Source organism: Hyla sarda, chromosome 8 (genome assembly GCF_029499605.1).
Source record: "Hyla sarda isolate aHylSar1 chromosome 8, aHylSar1.hap1, whole genome shotgun sequence".
In the NCBI taxonomy this organism is placed as follows: domain Eukaryota; kingdom Metazoa; phylum Chordata; class Amphibia; order Anura; family Hylidae; genus Hyla; species Hyla sarda.
Window position 1 is genome coordinate 19,494,740 of NC_079196.1, and position 15,180 is coordinate 19,509,919.

The window sequence follows — 15,180 nt, forward strand, 5'->3', positions numbered from 1 at the left end:
TAAATTATTCTGCAAATAAAAGTTTACATTTTTAAGAAATTCTTATGTGCAATTGGTGGATGCCGGAGAAATGTAACTAAACTAGAAGGGAGGCGGCAATAATGCGGGTCCAGTGCTGGGAGCTTGTAAGATCATAGCCCCGCCCCATCATGATGTCATGCCCCGCCCCTCAATGCAATCTATGGGAGGGGGCGTTATGGGTCCAGCATTCGGAATATTTTGTTCCTCCCCCACCCCCTTTAAACAAGGGGTGGGGTTGACAAGATAAGACTCCCTGTTAAAGGGGTACTCCTGGTGGAAGAATTTTATATTCTGGCACCAGTTGATTTTAAATAAAAATTTAGAAATCATTTTTTTTTTTTTTTTATTTAAAAAAATCTGAATCCTTCCAGTACACTTAAGCTGCTGAATACTACAGAAGAAATTATTTTCTTTTTTGAACAGGGCTCTCTGACATCAGCCCCCTCTTCACCTTATTCCTTGGTTCTTGAAAAAGATAAGACAGGTTAGAGCCCTAATACTATTGCTAGTGCCCTTCTGGCCTCGAAGGCCCTGGTTTACCCTGCTAAGAACAATGTCAGTCTTGCAGCTGTGGGCTCTTCCGGACAGGGAGTACCAGGGACCAGTTTGTCCTCAGTCGGCTCATCTTCATCTAACACCTTGTAAGCTGAGAAGTTAGCTGGAGGCCTGACCAAGTAAACACCTTTACTTACAAGTAGGAAAGATCGTAACATCTGCCATATACATAAGGTTCTTAAGAGTTGTGGGACCTGCAGTCAATCCATTTGGAGATCCTAATATCCCTCAAATCCTTCATTTCCTCCAGTTAGGCCTGGATAAGAATGTGGTAGCTGGGTGTGATGGTGGCAGATGGCATTAACTCCTTGTATTCGAGACGCCAGGGCGGGGTTTAGCCCATAACCACCCAAAGGTATACCGATAATACAATAGTCTCTGTATCAATGTCCATACATGCTGTTAGATTCATGTAACTGAAAATAACCATGGAATTACTGACTATGTATAATGACAACATACCTATGGCTATGGTATAAACATGACTTATGGACTATGACTATACATTTTATGACATTCGACTATGCATATTATGACAGTTGACTATACATATTACATTTGACTATACATATAATCTATACATGACTAGACATGACACTGGCTGGGTTTCCAGAGGCTCTCTGCCAAATGCTTTGGCTACTGGGGTCCCTTGGCATTACACACTTCTCCCCAGAACACTAGTTATTTTTATGCTAGACATTTTCTTATGCTAGACATTTATTTATGTTTTTTCAGTTAACATTTGACATTTGCTACCTCTGACTTTTGAATTACGTGCATTTGTGGGAACAGGAATACCTTCTGGCCAGCAAAGTATCCTGGGCACGTGGACACAAGAAATTACATAAGACATTTTAGACATATAAGGCATTTGTATGGACTGTGTAGTTGTGAGTGTTACAGTCCTAATGTACAGTGGATATGTGTACTTGTGGACTATGTGTAGTACTCGACTTTACTCTGTACTGTACATGATGCTTCTGCTCATTGGTTAAGGATAACCCCTACAAGAAAACTGCCACAAAAAACAAATGATATACATTTTTATTATACTGCAACAATTATAGTACAGGACCGAAAATATTTCCCTTGTGCATAAGGGTGAGCAAAATATATTATTTTGGCAGTATTTACACAGATGTCCATGAGACATTGGACAAACGGGATTCCGTGATGGTCGGACTCACAGTGACCACTACTTTTACAGCAGCAGCTTGCGCCACTGGTGGAATGACAGTTGGTGCCTGTTAGGCCGGCCACACCTCCTGAACAGCTGGAGTAAGCCGAGACACTTTTGTTGGTGCCCGCTGGTCATGCCAAACCTCTTGGGCCACCAGAGTAGGCCTGGGAAATTCCGTTGGTGCCCGATGGTCAGGCAAACCTCCTCAACAGCAGGAGTAGGCCTGGACACCTCTGTAGGAGACCCTTGACACAGATACTCTTCCTGAACAACTGCTCCCTTGACGCTTGGTGGCAGGAGACCAAATGGATCTGAGTCCCAATCTTCAGAGTGAAAATAGGCGAAAGGGAATTGTATGAGTCTTAGGTCTGGTGACGGCTACTGCCCATTCCCCTCGCAGACTGTGTACAGGGGTGTACTCCACAATTTCCCCGTTCTTCAGAGAATGCATAGCTGGGGGAAGATAGTCCCTTTGCACTGCCCTCCTGTTCACTAGGAGGGTGCCCCCATGGTGGTAGTCCATAAGGGTGCCAAACCCCCTTACTTTGTCAAACTTGATTACTATTGCCCGACGGTGCTCCAGGGGTGGCTCACCCTCCTGGGGGTACTCTAGCTTTCTAATATACAGGGCCTCCAATGTTTTGGTATCTTGCTGCTGCTCCTGTCGCACCTCAAACGGCAGCAGCATTGGCCCATATCTCTCCATTCGCTGAACCCTCAGTTCCTCCAGAATGGCGGCAACCTCAGTGTCTCTTTTAGCCCTTTCCGACTGGGCCGGAGGAACTGGGGGAAGGAACTTCCCTGGCAGGGGAAGAAGATGCTGCCTCATGCACTGGATCAAGTCAGGCTCCTTGCCAACTAGCCATCTAGGTAGCGGTGGTGACTGGGGGCTGCTGGACCTGGGGCGCTGGCCCTGGACTGGGGTTAGATGTAGGGGTAGAGAATGTGGCCTCGGCCTCAGCTGGGACCAGAAGTCACTCAGCTGTGCATCCTCTTCTTCCGCCAACCCCCCGCCCCGGCAACATGGGGCGGACCTTTCAGGTTCCACTTAGGACTATAAACAGTGAATTGACTTCCATGCCCAGGGGCGGGACGCTAGCTTTGGCGGGTACCTTTTGCGTGCAAACTTTTTGGCATCGGCATGCGATTTTACTTGAACACAGTTTAGACTCAGACTAGGGGGAAGGACTTGTGGCTTTATGGCTATGGCACACACCCATATCCTGTTCGTGACACCAAAGATTGTGGTGAGCCACGGGGTGTGATGTGAGGTATAGGGACAGATGGTGTTTCCCAGGGGTAGATGGTGTTAACCCTTTAGTGTTCGTGACGCCAGGACACCCGAAGGCAAGGGTTAACAGTCCAAGGCCAGGTTAAGGTTAACAGTAGCTTTACTGAAGTTGAATAAGTATAATAGTCTTTATAGGGTAGTAAGGTTCCCAGAGAGGTGACCAGTAACACGAGGGACCTCTCAGCTTGCTGGGACTTGCAGTGACTTGACAGACTCTAGCACAGCCACGATGACTATAACTGACTAGAATTGACTGAAGATATTGACAGCAGACAAAGATGACTTGACTTACAGATCTGTGGCTGAAATTTAGGCTTGAGGCCTCCAGATGTGCTGGACACTGGCTCTGAGACGTCTGGACTTGACCTCAGCAGAAATAACTTATACACATTATGGGGGAACACTGCAGGTGAGCCCTGAGGACGTACAGGGACTCAACCAGACAGGACTGTAGGAGCATATCCCGTAGTGGGACATCACAAACGTCTTTCACTGGAATACCCCTTTAAATGGGTTAATCCAGGATTACAAAAACATCTGATTAAAAAAAAATACCCTTTCCTCAGGCTGTGTATCGTATTCCAGCTTGGCTCTATTCACTCTAATGGAACTGAGCTGCAGTACCTCAGACAACTTGCAGTACCACAGACAACCTGCAGTACCACAGACAACCTGCAGGACCACAGACAACCTACAGTACCACAGACAACCTGCCGGACCACAGACAACCTGCAGGACCACAGACAACCTGCAGTACCACAGACAACCTGCAGTACCACAGACAACCTGCAGGACCACAGACAACCTGCAGGACCACAGACAAGAGTGTAACTGCAAAAGTGTCAAAAGTGTCTATAGTCCAGCTCACTCCCTCAGCCCGTCGCGCCAGGACCGGCGTGGGCAGCACCGTGGAAACAACGAACAAAGGCAAAGTGTCCAGCGCGGATGTCAGAAAGCAGGATGTTTATTCCAATAAAAGCTACAAAGACCAGGAGAACATGACAAGGTGACGCGTTTCGGTCCTAAGACTGGACCTTAGTCATGGTGTATGACTAAGGTCCAGTCTTAGGACCGAAACGCGTCACCTTGTCATGTTCTCCTGGTCTTTGTAGCTTTTATTGGAATAAACATCCTGCTTTCTGACATCCGCGCTGGACACTTTGCCTTTGTTCACAGACAAGAGTGGTGCTGTTTTTCGAACAATATAGCTTTGCTCTTTCCTATTGCAAAACTACAACTCCCAGCATGCCCGGACAGCCAAGGGCTGTCCGGGCATGCTGGGAGTTGTAGTTTTGCAACAGCTGAAAGTCGAGTGTGAAAACCCCTGTTCCAGGCGCTCTTGATGGATTGGGTTCTTTCTGTATTTTCCTTCTATCATCCAGACTTACAGCTCCCAATAATAGAATGAAAAATATGTCTGGTTGTGGTGGGCGCTTCTTTAACAATTCTGCTTATTACTGAAAAACAGCAAGTATGGCGGCAGACACTTCTCCGGACAAGGCAGCACAGCTTCTATAATGCACTGACGTATGTTACACTTTCCAAAGTGCAGAACAAGCTTTGCAGATACTGAACAACCAGGGAATGCTGGAAGAAGTTAGCTCTGAAGCCTACAGTATAGTGAATACAGCTCTGGGGTACAAGACAGATCAGCAACAGTCTGACCACAGTGCTCTCTGCTGACACCTCTGTCCATGTCAGGAACTGTCCAGAGCAAGAACGAATCCCCATAGCAAACCTCTCCAGATCTGGACAGTTCCTGACATGGACAGAGGTGGCAGCAGAGAGCACTGTGGTCAAACTGGAAATAACTACATGTGGTAGCCACAGGGGTGCAGGGAAATTCCTTATCACTTTGTGACGCCAGGGCTCCGTTAGCCTATAGACGGTTCGAGGTTGGAGACAGCTTCTCCTGGGCTAGACACGGGGAGTAAAGGAACACCGACATCAGATTACGGATAACTGTCTTTACTGAGCAGGGTGCAGATGGTGGAGAGGATGCAGCGTAACCCCTTGGGAGCCCTGTTGCCTTGCTGGGACTTATGGTGCTTTCACCAAATAGATTGATACTGACTTGAGAGAGGAATGAAGATTGGCCAGGTAGCTAGGGTTCTGTCAAGGTCCTGTAGCTTCCTCTGCCAGGCTTGAATTTCCTATATGCGGGGGATCCTTGCAGAGTGACTGGATAAGACTTGAGATAGATTTTGTTCTGGGCCTTCCCTTAAAGGGGTACTCCAGTGAAAACCTTTTTCTTTTAAATCAACTGGTGGCAGAAAGTTAAACATATTTGTAAATTATTTCTATTAAAAAATCTTAATCCTTCCTGTATTTATTAGCTGCTGAATACTACAGGGAAAATTCTTTTCTTTTTGGAATGCTCTCTGATGACATCACGACCACAGGTGTCTCTGTTGATGTTATTATAATAATAATGCTTTATTTATTGTTGTCCTTAGTGGGATTTGAACCCAAGTCCCCAGCACTGCAAGGCAGCAGTGCTAACCACTGAGCCACCATGCTGCCCTTAGCATACATCTGCTGTGCATGGTTGCTAAAATGGACAGAGATGTCAGCAGAGAGCACTGTGCTCGTGATGTCATCAGTGTTCCAAAAAGAAAGGAATTTCCTCTGAAGCATTCAGCAGCTAATAAGTACTGGAAGGATTAATATTTTTTAATAGAAGTAATTTACAAATATGTTTAACTTTCTGCCACCAGTTGATTTAAAAGAAAAAAGGTTTTCACCGGAGTACCCCTTTAAAGCTTCTTCACACACCTCACACCTTTACCACACTTGAGCTCAGCAGAAACTAGGGCTCAGCAGAAATTGGGCATACAGGGTCACATGGGCTGGCACTGCTCCTCTCTTAAAGGTACAAAACATATATAAATAACACATAACATAATGCTCATAAAGAAAATATATTAACCATTTGATAAAGTGCTTCATCAGGATAGCAGTGATACCCGTTTTCGGCGAGATGCCGATAGATACGATTAACGGGGGGGATGGGGAGGCAAGAACGTGGTGTGTTCCTACCCTTAGTTTAAAAAACTGACCCATTAAACTTAGAGCCGGAACACACTATATTTTGGTCCCCGCGATGCCGAGGTATACTGTTAACGGGAGCAGCGCAGCCCATTTAATTCTGCTGCTCGAGTCACCCCTAGTGACTCCATTCGGGACAAATGCGCTATTTTAAGCGCACGAATGACAGGAGCTGTTGCGCTTTTGAAATAGCGCACAAGGCCCGAAAGGAGTGACAAGGCGACTCCTTTCGGCCATAGACTTGAATGGGATCTGCTGCGCCTGTTAACAGTAAACGTCAGCAACCTGTTTTCGGCTGGATGCCAACGGATACGATTGACGGGGGCCAGAACATAATGGGGGAGATTTATCAAAACCTGTCCAGAGGAAAAGTTGCCCAGTTGCCCATAGCAACCAATCAGTTTGCATCTTTCATTTTTCACAGGCCTTCATAAAAATGAAAGCAGCGAGCTGATTGGCTGCTATGGGCAACTGGGCAAGTTTACCTCTGCACAGGTTTTGACAAATCTCCCCCAATGTGTTCCTGCCCTCAGCTCAAAACAACATTTAGATATAGCTGAACCAAAAAAAAAAAAAAGCAATGATGACCCCCCCCCCCCCTCCTCCCCTCCCCGAGTGCTCGTCTGCTGGGAGTGTCCACAGGTGATGGGTCTATGGGACCCACCTGAGATCCGGCCATATAACACCCAGCAGGCTGCACTGGGCACTACCTGTGCTGGAAGCCTGTTTAGTAGGTAAGTGGTGCTGGGTTGGGGGCTGTAGTGGGATTTTCTATACTCTGGCAGCTGATCCTTGGCCTCTTGTTTCCAGCTCAGAGCTGCAGGTTTTCTGACTCTACTAAGGATGGGTTCACACATCATGCTTTAGCCATACTGTTTTTAAACTCTAACCGTAACAAAAAACTCAAAAATGGAAAAAGCTGTATGAAGCTGTGTGCCAAAAAAAAAAATTATGCAGTTTTTAAATTTTTTTTTTTTTTTTTTTTCAATCTCTTTTTTAAGAGAACAGTTTTATTCTATTGAAATCCACATGTGCAAAGTAAAAGCCATATACGGTTAACAGGATTGACTTGTATACAACTACTGTTCTCATTGACTTTCATGGAGATAAAAAAAACAAAAAAAAACCTATGTGGTTACAAGAGGGTTTTTAACCCGGACGCAAAACCGTGGTCAACCACAGTTTTAATTATGGGAGGGGAGGGGGGGGGGGGGGGTGAATAAAAAAAACCATACTTGAAGTAAACCGGATGTATCATTGTGCATACGGTTTGCAATGATTTGTCTATGGATACGGTTTCAATAATTGAACTGTAGGGGAAAATGTGATGTGATCCCAGCCTAATCCATAGTATTTTTGGTAGATAAGAGGCTTGATGGTGACCCTGTGCGCTCCCCATAGTAATACTATAGACTGGGCACACTTGTATGTGATGGTCCTGGAGTCGGACCCCATGACTTTGGGGTCTCCATATAATTCCCTGGAAAACCCAGCTATCACTATAATCCCATATACAGTGACCCCTGCTTTATATTGCTGACTCTGCAATATGGCCTGTCAACGACAAAGGCATAGGACCCCCTGGGATGTTGTAGTGTTCGGCTTGGAATGTATTGGGGTCCCTCCATGTCTGATGTAGGAGAACAAAGGCACGTACATATAGATGAGCAGGAACCAGTGGTTTATGGGTTTCAGATACTACCTAATACTGTAGTTCTGGGCCTAGGACCTAATACGGGCCTGTGATACATGCCAGGATGCCACCAGCTGTTGCAAAACTACAACTCCCAGCATGCCCGGACAGCCGAAGGCTGTCCGGGCATGCTGGGTGTTGTAGTTTTGCAACAGCTGGTGGCACCCTGGCTGGGAAACCCTGCCCTATACTATGGTTTTTAGTCTTGCCCCACTGGATATGGCAGCCATGAAGTCCAGACCCCTTGTTTCACATCCACAATCCTCTTTCCCATCAGACTCTGAATAACCCAGTATGAAGTTCTCTCCTGCATCACTGAACAAAATGGAAGCCGGGAGCCAGAGATCTGCGGAGAAGAAAGGCCGAGGAAAGTCCAAGAACTACTCCAGGTTCATCTACAAGGTTTTAAAGCAGGTCGGTGCGGTGGGCCGAGAGAAATTCCCAAAACTTACTGATCACCAATACTAGCCCTTGAGTCTGGAAAAGCTGGATATGACCAATATGGGGGGCATTCCTACACCACTTGGAGGCTATAGCAAGCTTTTCCAGAGTCCTGAATGGCAAATCTGATTGCAATATGCTTACCAGGGTGCCTCCAGCTCTTGCAAAACTACAACTCCCAGCATTGCCCGGACAGTCAATGGCTGTCTAGGCATGCTGGAAGCTAATGTTGCATGTTTCCCAACCAGGGTGCATCTAGCTGTTGCCAAACTACAACTCCCAGCATGCCCATACAGTGGCAGCTTATAAATGCCACTTGGTTATATCTCTTCTGATTGTTTTATGCTCCCTGCAGGGCCCTCAGGAGCAGAGCGTCTGTCTGTCCAAGGAATCCGACCTGATCTTCTCCATAGTGTCTGAAGCCGCCAGGCTGTCCTTGTATAATAAGAGGAGAACCATCACCAGGCGGGAGGTGGAGTCTGCAGTGCAGAACATCACAACCTCGGGGCGCTCCACACACTCTGCAGCCACAGAATGAAAAATGTGTGTGTGTCATGGGGTTTTAAATGTTAAATTATTATGCAAATAAAAGGTGTTTATTTTTAAGTTATTCTTGTGTTGTGGGCAATTGGTGGATGCCGGAGAATTAAGTGGACTAGAAGGGGGGGCAGCTCCAAAGGCCCAGAGGGAGATTTAACAAAACCTGTGTAGAGAAGTTGCCAATAGCAACCAATAAGATCGCATTCATTTTGTTTCTTACAAATTAAAGATGCGATCTGATAGGTTGCTATGGGCAAGTTTTCCTCTGGACAGGATTTGATCTCTCCCGGGAAGTTGGCATCAATGCACTTTACTTCTGGCTGTCAATCAAGTCTGACCTTTTTGCTATAAAGTCTATGAAGCAAAAAAGGTTGGATCTGTTGGCTGGCTGGCGGAGTGATGCTATGCACTTCCCTGGCTTATAACCAGCGGTCTCAAGCATGAAGTCTGGTGTAATCAACTTTTGACACATCCTGGGAACATAAATTTAACGTGTGTGTGTATATAAATATATTAGTGTCTGACTCAAAGGCCAGGGTGTGGCAACAGCTGGAGGCACACTAAGGGTTGGGTCACCGGCGGATCCGCAGTGTAACATCTATGCTGCGGCTCTTACATGTGGCTCTACCCTAAAGGGTATGTTTACACTGCGGAATCTCTGCTCTCTGAATCCAGCAAGCTGAGACTCCGTCTGGTGGCCGGTGCCGAAAACGCTTCAGCGGTAGGACCGCTCAGCACTGCGACGTCACCACTGATGGCTATGCAGTACTCGCGGACTTCCGTGCAAAGGCTGAATGTTCCTTCTTTGCGTGGAACAACTTCAGCAGCGGAATTGTCTCGCGGAAGACCCATTCACACTGATGGTAACGTTCACTGTACGGAGATGCAGTCGCGGAATTCCGCAGTGTCAACATACTCGAAGGGTGTATTTGCACATAATAGTCTTTGCAGACTTGAAGCTGCAGGACCCTTAAATGGGTTTAATCCAGAATTTGGGGAAAAAAGTTTTTCCTAGTTAAAAAAAAAAAAAATGTCCTCAGGCTGTTTGGTATTACAGCTTGGCTCTACTCACACTAATGGAATTGAGCTGCAGTACCACACACAATCTGAGGGCAAGTGTGGCACTGTTTATGGAAGAATATAGTGTGGTGTCCCTGTACCGCATCCTATCCGGTGTGTGTGTGTGTATAGGTCCTCATAGCCAGAGTCCCTAGGACGTGGGGGTCCTTATTGTCTAGTCCACCCCTAGTCACCTCATCTAGGTATTTTATCTAGGAATTTTTTAGTAGAGATTGTACAAATGTATATAACGGTTAATTGCCTGTACGGAGTGTAGCAGGACCTGCAGGTCACGTGGTCAGGAAAACTCTATGGTTTTTATGCTTGAGGACATTTTGGAGGTGACGTATTTCACCCAGCACTCCGTGACGGTGAGTGACAGTTTCTTGGACCAGTAAAGGGCGGCCCTGCCCATATAAGGGAGTGTCGGCCATTACTCTCTCTTGTTCCCGGGCTGTCAAACGAGCAGGATCTGCGCAGCTGTCTTCCGCAGTGAGTTAGGCCCGAGCCTTGCGGCAACAGCTGATCTATTCATAATCGTGATTGTATCAATCCCTAAGCACTCTGCAGGATCACCGGACCTTATCTATCCCCTAAATCCGGACGGATCTATGCAAATTACCCTAAATTCTCAGACTATATCAGAAGTCAAGGTCCACAACAACTGTCAGTCATTGAACAATATAGAGACTGTATTTCTGAGACTGTTTTTATTCATTTGCATTTAAGTAAAGTTATCCCACTTCAAGTACCTTGTGGACCTTCAGTCATTTTATGCATGCACCTATCATTACTGGGAAGGGCGGCGATAGGCCGGAGAATTACCTCAGCATACTAGCCCTCAGCCTGGCGTCACGAACTATAGGGTCAACCTTAACCCCTCATCTACCGAAACACCCCAACTACCATACACCCCCCCCCCCCCCAAGGGCTACCACAATAGCATTGCTCTTTCCTGTGGCAAAACTACAACTCCAAGCATGCCCAGACAGCTGTTGGCTGTCCGGGCATGCTGGGAGTTGTAGTTTTGCAACAGCTAAAAGTCCAGTGTGGAGACCACTGTTCCGGACACTCTTGATGGATTGGGTCCTTTTCCATCTGTCATCCAGACTTAGAGCTCCCAATAATAAAAATTTAATTATGGGGAGGGGGATATATTATACTTCTACACCTATGATTTGGTGCATAAATTTGTGGCTTTTTACTATTTTACCCTGGCAGTACCACTTCAAAGTGTGTGTGTGGTCACTGCACATACAGATCTGGCTGCTACAATATACTCTAGATCAGCGGTCTCCAACCTTCGGACCTCCCAGATGTTGCAAAACTACAACTCCCAGCATGCCTGGACAGCCGTTGGCTGTCCAGGCATGCTGGGGGTTGTAGTTTTGCAACATCTGGAGGTCCGCAGGTTGGAGACCACTGCTCTAGAGAGCTAACAAACATTGTAATTGAAATCTTGCTAATCGGGTATAACCGGGCTGGTTGTAGTGGGCGCTTCATTAACAATTCTGGTTATTACTGGAAATGGCAAGTATGGCGGCAGACACAAGGCAGCACAGCTTCTATAATGCACTGACATATGTTACACTTCCCAAAATGCAGAACAAGCTTTGCAGATACTGAACAGGCAGGGAATGCTGGAAGAAGTTAACTCTGAAGCCTACAGCATAGTGAATACAGCTCTGGGGTACAAGACGGATCAGCAGCAGATTAATAAAATATTAAAATGCTAAATGTTAGAGGGGTTCCTCCGGAGAAAATGGTTTACAAATCAACTGGTGGCAAAAAGTTATACAGATTTGTAAATTACTTCTATATAAGAACCTTAATACTTCTAGTACTTATCAGCTGCAGTATGCCCCAGAGGTAGTTGTGTAGTTCTTTCCAGTCTGACCACAGTGCTCTCTGCTGACTCCTCTGTCCATCTCAGGAACTGTTCAGAGTAGAAGCAAATCCCCATGGCAAATCTCTCCTGCTCTGGACAGTTCCTGACATGGACAGAGGTGGCAGCAGAGGGGCACTGTGGTCAGACTGGAAAGAACTACACAACTTCCTCTGGAGCATACAGCAGCTGATGCACTGGATTAATATTTTTAAATAGAAATGTACAATTCTGCATATCCCTTTAAAAGTAATTGGCCTAGTTATAGGAGGTGCAGAGGTTGGGGTATCATTCGCCCCTGGAGCCTGAGGTGACCCAAAAGATCTGATCCCCATAGGAGAGACCTGCAGGATAAATGTGGTGTGGGAGCCCAGATTTTCCATTAGTTGGGAGATATTCCCCTTATAAAATACACTGTATTGGGGGGCAAACATTTTTAATTTTTTCTGTACAGGAATCCACCCCGTGAATAGGAAGATGATTATACAACAATATTCATAGGTAGAGGACACAGGCAGATCCCATAGGATGATGGAGCTCTGCACTTGGCACCTATTGTATGTATGGATTATTACAAGACAACTATCTAGGCCAGTGTTTTCCAACCAGGGTGCCTCCAGCTGTTGCAAAGCTACAACTCCCAGCATGCCTGGACATGTTACCCCAAATGTATCCATTACATGAAACTGCATACTACAGTGATAACCACAAAATCCATACAAAATATTGTGGTGGCCCAGTACAGGAGTTGCACCCCTGTACCCTTGCTGTCCTGTCAGGCAGCCTCCCTACAATGTCCCCTGGGCCCCCTTGCACCTATTCCCATTGTACAGTTATCTTTATGCTGTGTATTGTGTATAAAAGTGTTATGCCTTTAAGACCTGTTGTCATGTGATTGTAACCCAGTGAGGTGTTAGTGACCATTAGAGATGTCGCGAACGGTTCCCGGCGAACTTCGCTTCTTCGCGTTCGCCTCGCCGGGCGAACATATGTGAAGTTCGATTCGCCCCCTATTCATTAACATTGCGGTAAACCTTGACCCTGTGTGTCACAGTCAGCAGACACATTACAGCCAATCACTAGCAGACCCTCCCTTCCAGACCCTCCTACCTCCTGCACGGACGCCATTTTACTTTCATTCGGCATGCTGTAGGCTTAGAGAGAGGAGGGAAAGTGAAGCTGCTCTTGCTGTAATAGGGAAAGCGATAGCTAGGTGGTTCATTCAGGGTCCACTATACTCCTAAACCACTAATATAACATCTGCTTTAAGGACAGCACCCAAAAAAGCCCTTTTTAGGGCTCAAATATCAGTCCGTGTGCCTTGCAACAGCTGGAGGCACGCTGGTTGGGAGGGAACCACAGGTTAAAAGGGGTACTCCGGTTGAAAACGTGATTTCTTTCAAGCAGCTACAGTATTAGAAGGGCTCAAAGATCAGTCCGTGTGTTTTGCAACAGCTGGAGGCACCCTGGTTGGGTAACCTCTGGTTAAGGGGTACTCCGCTGGCAAACTTTTTTTCAGTCCAGCAACTACAGTATTAAAAGGGCTCAAACATCACTCCGTGCAAAACTACAACTCCCAGCATGCCTGGACATGTTACCCCAAATGTATCCATTACATGAAACCGCATACTACAGTGATAACCACAAAATCTGTACAAAATATTGTGGTGGCCCAGTACAGGAGTTGCACCCCTGTACCCTTGCTGTCCTGTCAGGCAGCCTCCCTACAATGTCCCCTGGGCCCCCTTGCACCTATTCCCATTGTACAGTTATCTTTATGCTGTGTATTGTGTATAAAAGTGTTATGCCTTTAAGACCTGTTGTCATGTGATTGTAACCCAGTGAGGTGTCAGTGACCATTAGAGATGTCGAGAACGGTACCCGGCGAACTTCGCTTCTTCGCGTTCGCCTCGCGAACATATGTGAAGTTCGATCCGCTCCCTATTCATTAACATTGCGGTAAACCTTGACCCTGTGTGTCACAGTCAGCAGACACATTACAGCCAATCACTAGCAGACCCTCCTACCTCCTGCACAGACGCCATTTTACTTTCATTCGGCATGCAGTAGGCTTAGGCTGGGTTCACACTACGTTTTCTCCCATACGGGAGTGCATACGGCAGGGGGGAGCTAAAACCTCGCGCTCCCGTATGCGCTCCCGTATGTCATTCATTTCAATGAGCCGGCCGGAGTGAAACTTTCGTTCCGGTCGGCTCATTTTTGCGCCGTATGCGCTTTTACAACCGGACCTAAAACTGTGGTCAACCACGGTTTTAGGACCGGTTGTAAAAGCGCATATGGCGCAAAAATGAGCCGACCGGACCGAACGTTTCACTCCGGCCGGCTCATTGAAATGAATGACATACGGGAGCGCATACGAAGGCATACGGGAGCGCGAGGTTTTAGCTCCCCCCTGCCGTATGCGCTCCTGTATGGGAGAAAACGTAGTGTGAACCCAGCCTTAGAGAGAGGAGGGAAAGTGAAGCTGCTCTTGCTGTAATAGGGAAAGCGATAGCTAGGTGGTTCATTCAGGGTCCACTACACTCCTAAACCACTAATATAACATCTGCTTTAAGGACAGCACCCAAAAAAGCCCTTTTTAGGGCTCAAATATCAGTCCGTGTGCCTTGCAACAGCTGGAGGCATGCTGGTTGGGAGGGAACCACAGGTTAAAAGGGGTACTCTGGTTGAAAACTTGATTTCTTTCAAGCAGCTACAGTATTAGAAGGGCTCAAACATCAGTCCGTGTGTTTTGCAACAGCTGGAGGCACCCTGGTTGGGTAACCACTGTTTAAAAGGGGTACTTCGCTGGCAAACTTTTTTTCTTTCCAGCAACTAGTGCAAATCATCTTTGGGGTGACCTTATTGTAAATTTGAAAAAAAAAATACCTTTTTTGGCTGTGAAATAAAGTCAGTCACTTCACTTCACACGTGGGAGTTTTTGGGCCTGCTGGGCTCATTGTCACACTAGTGCAAATCATATGTGGTGTGACAGCTGGCTTGTCTGAACTCATAGCCCGCCAGCTTTTAAACATTTTTTTTTTTTTTTTTTATTTAAAAAATGATTCTGTATTCTTCTGTTGCTGTATATTTTAGCCCAGCAGCTGGCACCTGCTAGCCAGGTCCATATAATAGTTTGTAACCAATAGTGCAGGCTAACTTATCCTTTGGCTAAAAAAATGTTTAGCTATTGGGACACCGCAGTGGAAGGTACCTGGCCGAAATAAAAAAAATAAAAAATAAAAATAGCTCAAATTTTTTTTTAGCTATTGGGACACCGCAGTGGAAGGTACCCGGCCAAAATTTCTTTGCACAAAAGGCAAGCCCCAACCTGTACTCGATTGTGCAACAGGAAGTAATGGCATGTCTGGCACACAGTGTTGGGGCAAGGGTCCATCTGACCACTGATACCTGGTCTGCAAAGCATGGTCAGGGCAGGTATATCACCTACACTGCGCATTGGGTAA

General features: G+C 46.4%; 1 protein-coding gene across 1 annotated transcript; it reads left to right on the forward strand.

The window, feature by feature from the left end:
• Window positions 1-6,696: 6,696 nt before the first annotated feature.
• LOC130284723 (histone H2B type 3-B-like) lies at window positions 6,697-8,815 on the forward strand. Its single transcript, XM_056535396.1, has 3 exons — window positions 6,697-6,829; window positions 8,066-8,202; window positions 8,585-8,815. Exons 2-3 carry the CDS (start codon window positions 8,083-8,085, stop codon window positions 8,765-8,767), a joined length of 303 nt encoding a protein of 100 aa, XP_056391371.1. The 5' UTR covers window positions 6,697-6,829; window positions 8,066-8,082; the 3' UTR covers window positions 8,768-8,815.
• The last annotated feature ends 6,365 nt before the right edge of the window (window positions 8,816-15,180 follow it).